General features: G+C 41.9%; 1 protein-coding gene across 1 annotated transcript in view; it reads left to right on the top strand.

Moving 5' to 3' along the window:
• Window positions 1-14,135, top strand: part of LOC308177130 (uncharacterized protein) — a 63,571-nt gene that overhangs the window by 48,406 nt on the left and 1,030 nt on the right. The window contains exons 14-18 of the mRNA XM_080553898.1: window positions 1,684-1,767; window positions 2,851-3,033; window positions 3,362-3,471; window positions 4,168-8,731; window positions 9,998-10,126. Coding sequence (XP_080410024.1) covers window positions 1,684-1,767; window positions 2,851-2,973 — 207 coding nt within the window. The 3' untranslated portion in view covers window positions 2,974-3,033; window positions 3,362-3,471; window positions 4,168-8,731; window positions 9,998-10,126. The remainder of the gene's footprint in view (window positions 1-1,683; window positions 1,768-2,850; window positions 3,034-3,361; window positions 3,472-4,167; window positions 8,732-9,997; window positions 10,127-14,135) is intronic.

Here is a 14,135-nt window from a genome sequence, read left to right as displayed (position 1 = left end):
GCTGAGCGTTTCACGGTGGTGGCTGTGAGTACATCTTTTACTGTACATCTCTTTTAAAAGTGCTGTGCAGACAAATTTGGTTCGTCTTCACTGTTCCTGGAATTGCCTGATTATTCACACCAGCTTCTAGCCTCAAAATGATTTGGATATATCCTTCTCTCAACAGTATCTTTTATTTTTACATTGATTAATCAACTCTTTTAAGTTGTTTAATAGTCTGTCAGAGACCAGGTGAAGTATTTCCGTGGAGACCAAAGGTTAACCTTGCATCAAAATTCGTAACGGAGGAAAGGGACCTTTCTTGCTCCCTATGTTACAAACCACAAAACCTCTCCTGCTGCCCCTGTGAAAATACCAGGCTCACAAGAACTCTTCCTTTTCTTGCCACCAGATTCAAACCAGTCAGGGAAAATGGATGCACGGAAGTATTTTTCCTCTTTAAGTTTTGTATAATGTTTTAGGGAAAAAAACAATGCTGCAGATTATCTTGAAATTAGTCTTTCAGCCCTTTTGTTATTTGTAATGTGAGTGAAATAAGGGCCAGGTAATGAGTCTGAATAGCTGCTGGGACATCTGAGGTCCCAACCATCTTTCAAGAGCAGATAAAGACAGCAACAAAACATTAATGTGGACTTCGCCTTTAAAAGCAAGATCTTAGAAAATTAATTCTAAAATGTAAAACTCTTTTCTGTCCAGGGCTTTCTTGGCAGCTGTAAGCATCCTTTGCAGCCTATTCTAAAGTCTAGTTCTGGTTTTCAGTTAAAGGAAACTTTGTTTTCCATGTAGGCATAAAGAGATTTTTCTGGCTTTTTAAAGCTGTTTTCCTCTAAGAAGATAAATTCAATTATCTATCCATCTTCCCTCAGAAGGTGTAATTGTATTTTACATTAAAAAAAAAAGCAACAAAAAGGAGCCTTGTAGTGCCCTGTGAAGAGAGCTGATGCTTATCTTGGAGATTGAGAATGAGACATAGAAGTAATACAAGTCAAGGCGATTTACCAGAACTAATGAAGAAATTCAGTGATGGAGCTGAGATTCGAATCTTAATCTGTTTCCTTCTCTATACCTCCCTCTAAATTCAGGTCAGCTCTTGCTGGGCCGAAACTAGGATCACTGAAAGCTGTGGAAAGCCATCCAGGAACTTCAGATGGAGCAAGTATTTTCCCCAAATATGTCTGAAACAGTAATACTGAAGTTTAGAGTGCTCCCTTTGCGCTATTTGCAGTGCAGGCTGTTGCTAGTTGACACGCTGTGTCTGTGTTTCTCCATGGTGTTTGTCTTAACCCAATTTTCATCACAGGTCTGGGGCTGTATTGAATTAAAAAGACACAGGAAAACCAAGTCTCGGAAGCAAGAGGGAAAATAAAAAAAAAAAAAAGATCTTTTCTACTGGCTGTAGACCAAAGCTCATCCTCTTGGTAGTGGTATAAATGTTGGATGTCTGACATGTACGAGTAAGAAAGCAAAATGGGAAAAATCAGAGACCAGCTCCCTCTAATTTTGACACCTCCTAGAAAAGCCTGTAATATGCGTATTTCACAACAGACTTTCTTCAAAACTTACCTTAATATTTAATTTGTCTTATCCTATACTTTCTACAGGTAATAGGTGGTAGTTATGGATTCAGATGCCATGAAAATAATTTAATTATTCTGTTGCATAAACTTTTTTTTTCATTGATAGGTATTATGTGATTACCCGTCACTCTTTGTGGACCTGGGGCTTGGCATTGCCAACAGAGAAACTACAGCACAGTTCAACAGCAAGGTACGAGACAGAAATGCAGTGTACGAGACTTCTCTAGACAGATTTGGGCAAAGCGTGACCCTACATGAAGACAGAAAAGAAGGAAGGTGGCAGAAGATGGAGGAAAAAATCCTACAGAACAGCAGAAAGGGAGATTTGGAGGAAACAGCAGATTTACAGAGGTAATAGAGGAGGAGCAGAGATGGGAGAAGGAAAAGCAGATGCCAAGTGTGAAAGCAAATAAAATTTGGGGTATGATAAAAAGCCAGAAGGGGCTGAGAGAGCTATATTGGTAACAGGAGGAAGGAGTGAACAGCGCTCAGTGCAAGACTTGTTCTGCTTCTGGCCATTCGCGTGTCCCTCATAGCAATACCACTGCTGTGCCCATGTCAGTCATCAAAATACACAGAGAAAATTCCAGGTCGGCCTCCAGTGATTTAGTCTGTTTCTCTGTGTTTTTGCTTCTGGCTCTGAATCCTCCAGGGGGACCAGAGGGCAGCAAAGGGCTTAAGTTTTTTTTGTTTTGTTTTGTTTTTAACTTTCTCGTCGCTGAAATACATAGTCTCTTCTGGCATTAGTCTGAAGTAGAAGTCTCATTTAGTAGAAGAAACTTTGCATTTAATCCACAGGCCTATTAGGGAAACAGCACAGCAGGAAACCAGTTAGACTGTTGAGTAGAAAATAGACTTGCTAATAAACCTCTCATTCTTGTTGCAGTCCCAGGATGCTAAACATTTTTTGTTTTAATAAACAGAAGTTGGTGATTTTTGGATAACACCATTTTTTTTCCCCATAAATTAATACCTTGCAGCTTGGTTCAAAGGCAAGAAAATGGGGTATTTCAGACAGAATTGTACATTTCTTATAGATATACCTCATCCCTTGGCTTGACGCATATAATCACAAAGAAAGCAAAGGCTTAGCTTTCTTGTATGTGTATCTTTGTCGTCTGGCATGTCTTGATATGACATAAATAAAAGGAGGACAAGACCCTGGAGACTCTCTTTCGCTCATGGCTTTGTCCTTTCATCTCACCAGACCTTGTTTTAGTATATGTCTAGAGCCAAATTTCAGTTTGCTCTTTATGCCTGTTGTTTTTTGGAGACCTATTTCTACGAGTGTGTCTCAGCGACTGTTGTGTTTTCCATGGGAACCGAGAAATACCAGCTGGGTGATTACCTGCTTTGGAGCTGTTGCAGTAGGAAAATTGCACGGAGCTCTTTGTGAGATGCAACATCAAGGCAAGGAGCTACAATAAGGAGGAAGATTCTTCACGTGTGTTCAAAGGTAAAGGTTTAGATGAGGCTACTGAGTTTATGAATAATCCCTCAGACCAGATTTACAGTGCTCTAGGTCTCCCATAGACCTTAGTAGGGCACTTCCAGCCAGCCCCTGCCCAGCCCAAGAGCCTCGTCCCAGGTCAGTCTGGCACGTTGTCCTTCTGAGCCATGTTCCTGAATTATTGATTTTATTTTCTGTATTGGCCTTGGACCTGACTGTTTTTATTATCAATTTGAGCTATATATATGTGGTGATTTGTTATTGGACTAAATAAAACAGTGGTTTTGCAAAAGAAGGGCATTTCTCTAATTAGTGTATATCTTGGGCAATACAGGTGTCACTGTACAGAAGACTGCTTGGCTGAAAAGACCTTCTGGAACGACTGTGCTGCAGGTGCAGACATCAGTAGATTGGAAGCCATCATCACGAAATACGTTGGAGTTGGTAACTGTCTCAAGATTGTTTCTTACTGTACCATGGCTTTTATTTCGTTTTAACATGAAAGCCTGTTTCTGTGTTGTCGTTTAGGGTTTGGGCATCACATCAAAGAACGTCAGACGGTTATGTTTCATTTTAAGTAGGAAGAAGGAGCGTGTAAGCTCAAATCAGTGTAAGAGAAATGGATCTATTTTTGAAGTGGCAAAGTAGTTATAGACACATAATAATAACAAATTATAATGAACTTACCAATCCGCAGGCGTATGGGACGAGAGTGCCTCCAATCAGGCTGTCATATGTGTTGAAGGCATATGTAGAAATTGTTCGTGTTCCCTTAAACAGCATTTTACAAAAATTCATGGGTTTCTTTTGATACTAATCAGTATTTTTTTATTAGTCTTAGTAATAACAATACGGATTCTAATAGTAATCACTATGTCTTATGGTTCTCACGTGAACCATTATAGATTTTTTCTTAATTTTGTGTCATAAACTGGATGTTTCAGAAATATGCTATCAAAGGATGTCTTGCTTTCTTTATAAGAAACCTTATTATTAGCTAATTAAAAATCAAATCCAGCTTTAATCCATGCTTTTATAGCATTTCAAAGCGTAAGTCTTGGTTTTGCTGGAATTGTTTTTTTTTTTTTTTTGGCTTCATAATGCTAAAATGAATTTCATATTTTTCTTTTCCATTCACAGAATTAAAAGAGGAATAGCACTGGCAAAAAATTTAGCCTTTTTGCTGGCAAGAAGATGAATTTTACTGACCAGTCTTGCATGTTTGCATAAACAGTGGGACTACATACAGGTCTGTAGCATTCCACAGGCAGTTTTGGCTGTAGGAAGATAACAGCAAGAGCCGCAGGGGGTTATAGAAAGAGCCTCAGCTCATCCTTTCTTCAGTCTCTGAGTAGCCACCTGCTTTTTAAGGACTCTTGTAAAGAACAGTTATGGAGGTTCTTGTCTAAAGAGAGAGCTTTCAGCTGTGGGTGTCTTGACACAGATCACGTTCTTGCACGTCTCTTTTCCTGTTCTTATAACTGTAGATGTTCTCTCTGAGGTAAGTTGTCAGTGTCAGTTGTCATTGCTCCGGAGGCTTCAGCAGAGCTATGCCAATTAATCTGCCTGAGAGCCTGCCCTGCTCTCCCTGCTACAGTCTGTTTCTGAAGCCCACTCAGCTTCCTAGCTCTTGTTCAGTTTCCAGCCCATGGAAGTACAGGGCTCTCGTCTCCTGAATCACCAGGATTCAAACAACTTCACTGAGTATTGGAATTGTCTTAAGTAGGAATTTCCTCTCCAGCCTGGGTAGAGTTCATTACCACCAATGAGGGATCCAGAGCATCGAAGGGAGGCACCATCCTTTCCCCATTGGCTACAGAGGGATCCTGAGTGGCATCAGAGGGTAGGTAATTTTGGTGTTCTTGTTTTAGTGTTGTTATCCTGCTTGAGATGGGCTGTGTAGTCCATCAGCAGTGTGCCTGCAAGTGGTCTCTGTCTGGACCTTGTGTGCCTGACACTGGGCTACACACCAGGAATCCTCATCAGCACAAGAGCCAGAGGTAACTGATTTTAAAGTACTTCCAAAACTCGGGGTAAGTAGAACTCTGAATCCTCTGTGAGACTTAACTACCACTATTGCATCAAGTGCAAACCTGGGTAAGTCTTTAGATGGCATCGCATCCTAAAATAATTAGGAGTTTCTAAGCTTCTTGAGACCCTGATAAAGTAGATCTCACCCTGTCTTTTACAGACTATTTTTTGATAGCTTCAAATGCTTTCTGAGGTGGCTTATTTTTCCTTAGGGGAAAAAAAATGTATGAAGTTCCCATACCATCTCATACAAGTGAAGAGTCTGCAACTTCTTTCTTATTCATTTTCATCCAGTTTATCTGTTTGAGTTACAACTTGATTCATTTTCTCAGGATTAGGGCTTATTTAAGGTTCTCTTCTTGCCCTTGCCCTCTTTCCACTAAAACCAGCAGATTTTCGGGGGAACAGCAATGAGGCCACTGAATTTATAACTCTTTTCAGAAGCCTTATATATTCAGTGAAGGTGTTTTCCATTACTTTCATTGCCAATATGATTTGCTCAATCTTTCATATCTTTCTTTCTAGGAAGCTATAGCTATGAAGTATGCATCTTCCCAGTATAAGCTGTGATACAAATAAATCAGTTGGCTTCTCTGAGATGTCTTTGTTTGGCTTAGATGCTCTCTGTGTTTTTGGTTGCCTATGGAGTGAATCCCTCCTTGAGCTCTGGGATTGCCCTGACCCAGGTGCAGCACATTGCACTTGAACGTACAAACCTCATTAGGTTCATTTGGGCCCACTTCTCAAGCTTGTCCAGGTCCCTTTGGACCAGGCACACCCTTCTGTAGTTCCCTGGGTCCTCCTTTCTACCCTTTTTAAAAATGGGAGTGATGTTTTCCTTTTTCCAGATGGGAAGAGGCTTGGCAGCTCCATCAGCCAGCACCCTCAGGACCCTGGGATGTGTGCTCCATAGACTTGTACTTGTTTGGTTTCATCAATTGGTTGTGAACCTGCTCTTTGCTACAGTGGGAAGGACTTTGTTATTTTTTTGGCCTCCCTTGCCAAGCTCAGTTCCATCCGTGCTTTGGCTTTCCTGATCCCAGGAAAGGAAATGTGAAACTATTGAGAGAAAATGAGCGCTCTTTTATATTACTATAAATGACTCGATCACGGGTGATCAGTAATAAATTGTGCTATTTGTTTGGATGCACATGTCCAAGACACGTTCTGTCTTTGGGGGCATTGCAACGAAGACTTTGGCGATGATGGGCACAACTACATTTGTATAATTTAGGAGAGATTTCTCTCAGGTGATATAACTGGACTCTCTAACTGTCTTCAAGGTAACCTAGTATGTACACCTTACTTTGTTAATTCCTTTCCTGTGGGATAGCATAAATCCACTTCATAAGGTGAAAGGACGGAGAGTGATGACCTGGAGCAGAGGCAGCAGAAATTGAAGCTAAACATCAGTAACATTATTCAAGAGCTCTAAAAGTTAGCACCATGAACAGATGAAATGGTAGAGAGCCTGTAACATTCTTAAGGGAATCAAAACGATCAGCGATTAAGGATAACACACTAACCAGTGTTACTTAGAACAAATTTAATGTATTGGAGAGAACATCAGTGTTTTAGAGAGCCAAAGCACTCTGTGTAGTTGCTGGGGTGAAAGAGTTTAATCTTCATTAGCAGTGTTGGTAGGATTGTATGAAGCTGACAAACAGAGGGGTTAGATTTGCCTAGACAACATTTTTATCACTGCAGCAAGGGTTGCCAGGATTAGCATTATTTTGATTGCCATTAGATGGCTAGAGAACATGTTGGAAGGGAGCCAGACTCCCAAAAGCGTAAGGGAGCCCTGGTCTTCTTTTGTTTTTTGGAAACAAAACCAGGTACAGAACAGATTTTATTTTCTAAAGTAAATAAACTTCAGAGTGAATTCAGTTAATTGCCATCCAAGCAAATAACCGATCAGATTAAAGTTATTTCTGGGTCACTGGCAAGGTCTGTGCAAGGAATTTAAAAGAAATGCTAATACTTTGTGGTCAAGACCTCAGAAATTAGGAGAGTGGAATTACCATTTCTCAGAAACGTTGATTTGCTGAATATGTATAATAGAGTACACCGCTGCCAGCTTAAGCCAACAGTAGATTTCAGTCTCTTTCAGTCCTGGTTGGTCACAGCTAGGATCAGGAATAACTGGCATGGATTAGGCTAAGTACCCTTAGCCTAAAAGTAGAAACGGCCCAAACTTGTCCTTTTGTACAGGTTTTCCACGCTGGCATTCTTGCTGAAGCTGAGCAGAAGTGTCTATATAACATTTTTTAAGGATGTATCTGTGCATACCCGATTTGTCCATCTCTGTCTCTGGGGTTGAAGGGTGAAATGCTGCTGTCTGTGTTCCTTTCTGCTTTTAATCACTTCAGTTTCCAGGTTCAGATCTGCAACTCAACCTTGTGGGTTCCCCCTAATTCTGGGGAGCTCATGTTTTTACAAGGTTTCAGAAACCACTATCTGCGGCATACTCTGAAAAGCTTCTTTTGCACTAAGCTTATTTTCCAAAGACCTAAGTGTTGTAGTATCACTGCTTGAAGCTGTGTGTCCTTACACGTATCAGTGATGGCAGGAATTAAGCCGCCGTGTTACAGCTGGTCTGTCTTCGTAGTGAGTGAATGGCTAAGGGATGCCGAAGGGGTTGAGAGGATTGTTTCTGTGGCTATGAAGTCCTATGGAAATGCCAACCATCTGCAGCTTATTTAGTGCTCTCGCTCAGCAGAACTGCAGACACATTGCTCTCTAATACCTTATTTAGGTGCCTATTTACTGATAAGAATCCTAGGATGCATAGCTAAAGAGGGACCTGGTCTGTCACGATGTTACTTTGCACCGGGGAAATCCTGTATCTTACAGCACACCCGACTGAAAAATGACCCAATAAATCAAATCGGAGGAAGGGATTTTAGTTTGTTCTTCACTAAAGTGCAAGGTTAAAATTGGTCCAGCCAAATCTAGCGCTTCTCTACCACAGCTAAGATAATGTGCCATGAAATAACCTTAAGCCAGAAGTTTTGTGCTGAAGGTTGTGTGTAACACACCCGCCGTGTGTAACTGCTTTTCTGCAGGACACGGTTCGACTCCTTGGTTAAAGGTCAGAGTGGAAGTGGGCCAGGCTTGAGTCTGTTTTGGTTGACATAGGTTGAAAGGGAGTGAAAAGATTAAAATTCTCATTTATTAATGTGGAAATCGTGAAATGAACAAGGCAATGCTGGACCAGTACCTGAGAAGCCAAGAAGTGAGGCAGACTATAAATACAAAGGGAAACTAAATCGATATATTAGTATATGATCAAAACAAACAAAGTTGTTTACCAAATTATTGCCTGCTAGCTGAGCTGCAGTAAGTCTGCATGCACCCGAGCAGTGAGATGAAATCCATTTTGCACATGAAATTGGCTGAGAATGAATATGCACTTAGTTCCACGAGGTAGCAGACAGGTGGCAATTTGCAGTAATATATTCATTTTCAACGGCGTGCCTGTACTTTAAGATGATGAATGACTATAAAATGCAAATTAACCACTGTTAACTAGGAAGAAGAGTCAGGATAGTGATTTTTTTTTTCTTCCTTAGGTTTTATGTGGGTCAGGCTAAGCTGATACAGACTCATGTTTTACTGTTTAGCAGCAAAGACAGTGAAAAAAGAAGCAGAAGTACTCCTCAACACATTTCAGGTACGTGCCATTGTTAAGGCCACCGGTGATACGTGGTGATCTTTCCTTGTCAAGAATCCCCAAAGACTGGCTGTTCTTCTGGAGACCTTGACTAGGCCTTGCGTGCCCGGCAGAATAAGCAGCAAGGAGCTCGGCGGGGTTTGATGCTGTCCTTTGTTGATTGTGCAGATCCATTTAACATCTGACTCAGCTCTACTCTTTTTCCACTGGAACATTGTTAGCAAGTCAAGTCCCAGTGTGTGCTTAGGGTTATTTTGCACCCCTGGCCTGTGAGTTATTAATTTAAGGACAACATTATAGGAGGTGGTAGCTGTTGTTTTTAATTTGAATACAGTGCTGATTTCTCTCAAGGAGTCTTTGTCCCCCTGCTACGAGGGAACAGAAAGAATGCTGTACTGGAACCATCCCATGATATTTTTACTACATCCTACTCATCTATTTTTTTTTCCAGACAGAGGGTGATATATCTTAATTATCATTTGGCAAATCATCATTATTCTTCTAGTTTATCATTTCATATGATTGAAGCTATTTACAGCCTTCCCTTTCACTTGCTTCTGCCTATATATGTATTTTAGGGCTGCCTGAAAGGGTTAAGAACATATGCAGACATATCCTTAGGGGAAGAATGGAGGAATACATCCCAGACTCTTCTTTTTTCTTTCCTCTCAGACATAGCAATGCACAGTTTTACCATTATTATCTAGGCATTGCGGACAAAGAGAATGATAATATGCAAGGAGAGACAAAATAAACATACTCCAAGACTGCTTTTCTCTAACTAGGTTACTTAATATGGCCTTAGCAGATGACAGTTGTATGAGAGGAAGGTATAAGATACACATGGCATCAGAGTTCAGCAAAAGCAAGCATGTGTTTCAGCGCGCTCAGAATGCGGACCTGGGAACCTGCATCCCACCCCGCTTCACGCAGTCCTCGGGACAATCTAATTTGAAGTTGTATTACGTTCCTCAGTTCCTCATCTGTGCCTCATTCAGCGATAATTTTCATCCCCCTATGAAACAATTTCAGGTTTTGCTTTCCTGGAGAAGGAAGCCAACAGACTAGGGACATTTATCACTGTTTATACATGCGAAATGAATTCTCACGTTAGGACTGCACAAGAACTCCCAGAGGAGAGATCCTAGTGCAAGGTGGCTGTGGGGTCAAGCTGCAGCACGGTCACTGGTACGTGAGTAAAGCAGTGAGATATAAAAGTCTGTTCTCACTGGGTTAAATCTTAACTCTATGTTTCCCTTGCTGCAGTGCCATGGAAACAGCAAAACTGCAGTCGTTCCTTTTGGCCAGGCCTCCGAGTCCCGCTGGCAGTTGTAAACCTTCGGAGTTCACCCCTGTTGATAGAGGAGTTTTAGAAGAAGGCAGAAGGCTGGTAAGGTAAATCCTTCACTCTGTGCTATTAGGGTGCAGGAGAGAACTTGAAGTTACGGCACAAGTTAGAGGTTCACTGTATTTATTACGAGGGGCAGCAGTACTGTCATGATAAGAGGAGGCACTGCTTCTTCTGCCCCTTCCTCTCCTGACTTGTTTTTTCCCTCTCTAACCCCAGCATCTTCTTGGAAAATGCTAGAAGGAGACAGGTGCATTCATTTTGCTGTTGTTGTGTGTCTAATAACACACCTTCATTCACTGTTAGCCCGCTTTCAAGCTCAGAGGTGTTAAAGATAAAACTCTGAAGCAGTGGCCATCAGGTCAGAGCTATGTGACTAGGAAGGAAGAAAGAGAGGTGCACTTTCTAGAAATGACATGGCTGGTTTATTCTGTTATTTTCCTGAGACACTTTGCTAGCCAGCTAGCAAGGGTTGGACAAGTCCAACTGAGTCTTAGAATTAACAATAAGAAAGCGATGTAAATGCTAATTCTCCGTCAGAGGCTACTAGCCAGATTTTGCTCTCTGCTTCATTAGAGAAAAATACGTAGGAAATTCAGTGTGATCAGCAGACTCATTCTAGATTTACACTCATGTAATAGGATTTGGTCCAAAGAGACTAAAAAGAACTGATGTATCACTTTTATTGAGTTGCATATAGCTGTCTCGCTCTGTTCAGGAGAATATTTTAACCAGACCCCATGTAATATTGCCTGTACTCTATGACTAATTTCTACAGCAATATTAATATAATACTGCAGCAATTTATTGACTAAGAAAGAACTAAATTGCTTGGCAGAATAATGGAGAGAAGAAAAAACCTAGCAGGAGCGTTAAGTATGGCAGTCTTCATTGACCACAAGAGTACTAACTATAATACACTGAAACCAAGTTCCTTTAAGAACAATAAATAAAGAACTCAGTATATCACTAGCAGGTATGAACTGCTTAATCTCTTTAAGACATTGTGCCTTGGTCTGCTTGGAAGCCAGACTCCATCTTGCCTGACATAAAAATTGTTTTCAGAGCCTCAAGCCATTAGCTTGTAAATAACACAAAAAATAATGTTATTGTAGTGCTCCTGCTAATTTCATCTCCATATCATTGCCGTGCTAAAGCAGGAAAAAAGTCAGAAGATATAAATTCTTAAAATCAAGAGGGAGGGTGTTTGTGTGGTTTTGTTATTGTTGTGATTTTTTAAAACATTATGGATGATGATAAACTCGTATTAAGTGGAAACTGGTTTCAGTTCTTCTCTTCTCCCACAAGGCTTACAATTATTGAAATACAGAGGCTATAATGCAATTTATTTAAATCTGTTTTGATGAATGTAGAATGAAATATCAAAAATGACTCAGCCCTGCTGAGTTTTTTGAGGATCCTTTCAGAAACATTTTGGTGTGTCTGAATGAATCCAGGAAGATTAAGCATCAGAAACACACTGCTTAAATAATGAGCTTGTAATTGCAGCTTTTATGTACTAGGAAGAGGCATTTTGGTCGTTTGCTCTCCTTAGCTGAGATGGAAACTGCCTTCCCTTAATTCACTTTTATTCTACTGTGGAAGATAATTTACACAGAGCACTGAGGCTCTGGTGGCTTAAATAGCGAGGCTGTAACAAGAAACTGGATCAAACAAAAATTTCGTTATTTGTGAGAACAATTCTGATTTTGGATTCCTAATTTGCAAAGTGGAGACCAAGAGCGAAAATCATGGGTGGTGCGAGCAGGCATAAGTCCATTGGTCTGAGAGGGCAAAAGAGCATTGGAAATTATCCCAGTGTAATCTCGCAAGAACAGAACTCATTTTGCACTGCTTGTTTCTTTGAAACGCAGCCCTCCCTCTCTACCCCCCAATAAAAGCACTCCCATCTAAATCTGCAAGTCCAGTCCCAAATAGCAGTATATCTGCCTTGAATCTTGCCTGCTTTTTGGAGTCTGTGTCTGACCCGGGCTGGTTCTTGTATAACGTTTTAATCCAGAGGTTTTTCCTCTTCCAGCTCCGCTGTGTGAATAAGACGAAGCTGTTGAAGGGGGAAAGGTCCAGCTGGCATGGGGGGGCTCTTTGCGAAACCCCCTGCTTGTGCTGGCAGCGGGGTGAAACTCGTTGCTTTGTCTGAAGGTAAGGAATGACTCAAAAGGAGAGCGGTGAGAAATGTGGCACTGTGATCTTTTCCAAACCTGGAGACTCGAATGCAGTTTTGATTAGAAGATGGTGAGCTAATTTCTCAGGCAGCTTGGCAAGATAAATTTGGTTCCAGTCCTGCCTCCTAATGCCCTCCTGTAGCTGCTGGCCCAGAGCAGCTCCTCAGTCATACATCTAGCTGAAAATCACCCAGTACCTCTCAGTCTCCATCAGAAGCTGAAAACTTGTTTGGATGTAGATGAAAATAGTGTTTCGTCTGCGGGCTCCAGTCTGGCATGCCTGTGACTGGAATCCAGAAGAAGGTTTCTCCGAGCCACGGATGTTTGCCTGGCTGTTCGCGGGGACAAACAGCTGCCCGCTCGTTTACCTGACCATGAAAATACATTTCCCATGTGAAAAGTGTCAAATGGTTTTCTTAGGGTGACAGTAAATTTTAAAAGGATTGTCAGGCTGGAACAGGCGAACTTGAAATGGTGCTGGAGCAGTACTCAACTTAGTTTTTCCTTTAAAAATTTAAAAATAAAATTTAAAGACTGAACCAACTTTGCAGATACTGCAACTCCGTTAATGAACAGGGCAGATTCACCAACAGCTTCGGGAAATCAAAGTTTCTCCCATGATCTCTTCTCAGTGCTCATGAGCCCAGAGAAATCTAACGGTGTGAAGGAATCAGAAGGTGACTTTTAAGCTGTTTGACTGGCTCAGTCCTTGACATCCCCAAAGATGATACCAAGAGCCAGCTGCAGGCTTGTCTCCCACTGACATGTGAGCACTGCTGCAAGAAATACCTGCTCGTTTCCTATTGCCCAAGGAAACATTTGGTTCTCCTGAAGCGCTGTGAGAGCTGACAGGCAAGGCTTTGATTTTAGTTTTTATTTTTAAACATAACTTCCAGTACCCTCAGCCCTAGCTGTCCTTCCATTACAATACAAATCAGCCTTCCTCTCACTTCAGTCTGGAGCGCAGAGATCATGTTTATTCTTTTCTCCTTTTGGCAGCACAGTGCAGATCTAAAGCAGCTCTCCCCCTAACAAACCTCGAGTCAAGCATGGAGTAAGATTCGTGCAGTGCTCAAATTGAGGAGAGGGGTAGCAGGGGCAGGGCAGCAGGCTTCTGGCAGTGAGGTGGCACTGGGGCAGCACGAGCACAGCCCAGCTGCGAGGTAGGGAAGCCAACACTGCTGATGTAACTGTGGCCCTAACGTGGGGAGGAGGATGGGGAGAAAAGAGGGGTGGCAGAGGGCTGGTCGGTGCTCTGTGTGTGCCCCCACTTCAATGAGAAGGGAATGTTGCTTTAGCTACACTTTTTCTTCCAGGCTTTACTGGTTTTGAGGCACCGGCAGATGATGACGGTGGAACGAAAATGGCACCTTTCTTAGTCACAAGGCAGTTCGGAGATGTTGTGTCTTCCTCTCTGTCTGCTCAGGAATGAGATCACGAGCTAGGCAGGCAGCTGGACTTAGCAATGGCAAGCCTCTGACTCTCTCCTTTGCTCATAGTCAGTGGAGATGTAACGCTGCTCAACGGCCCGTGATGGACTGCCCACTCGGGTGTACCTCTGCTAGGGCAGAGGTCTCGTCAGCAGGTTCCAGCGGAGCCCCTGTTTGAAAAGCTGTTAGTAGGTGAAAGTAGCTGCCACTTTCCGTCTTGGAAGCTCCTATTTCCTGCAACATCGCCTGGGTCATATATAGGGTGTGTTGTTCTAAGCGCAGGGTCACACTGCGGTGTAATTAGATTTCTATCTCTGTCTTAATTAAATAACAAGTCAAGCATGGGCAGATAAGGAGACATCACATCGCTGGGCTGACAGCTTTGGAAAGGAGATGCAGGTGATTTGTTTTACCCGGACAGCCTTCTTTCTCCTTGAACAGAT

This window comes from Anser brachyrhynchus, assembly GCF_964034855.1.
Source record: "Anser brachyrhynchus genome assembly, chromosome: 13".
In the NCBI taxonomy this organism is placed as follows: domain Eukaryota; kingdom Metazoa; phylum Chordata; class Aves; order Anseriformes; family Anatidae; genus Anser; species Anser brachyrhynchus.
This window is presented reverse-complemented; position numbering and strand designations above follow the sequence as displayed.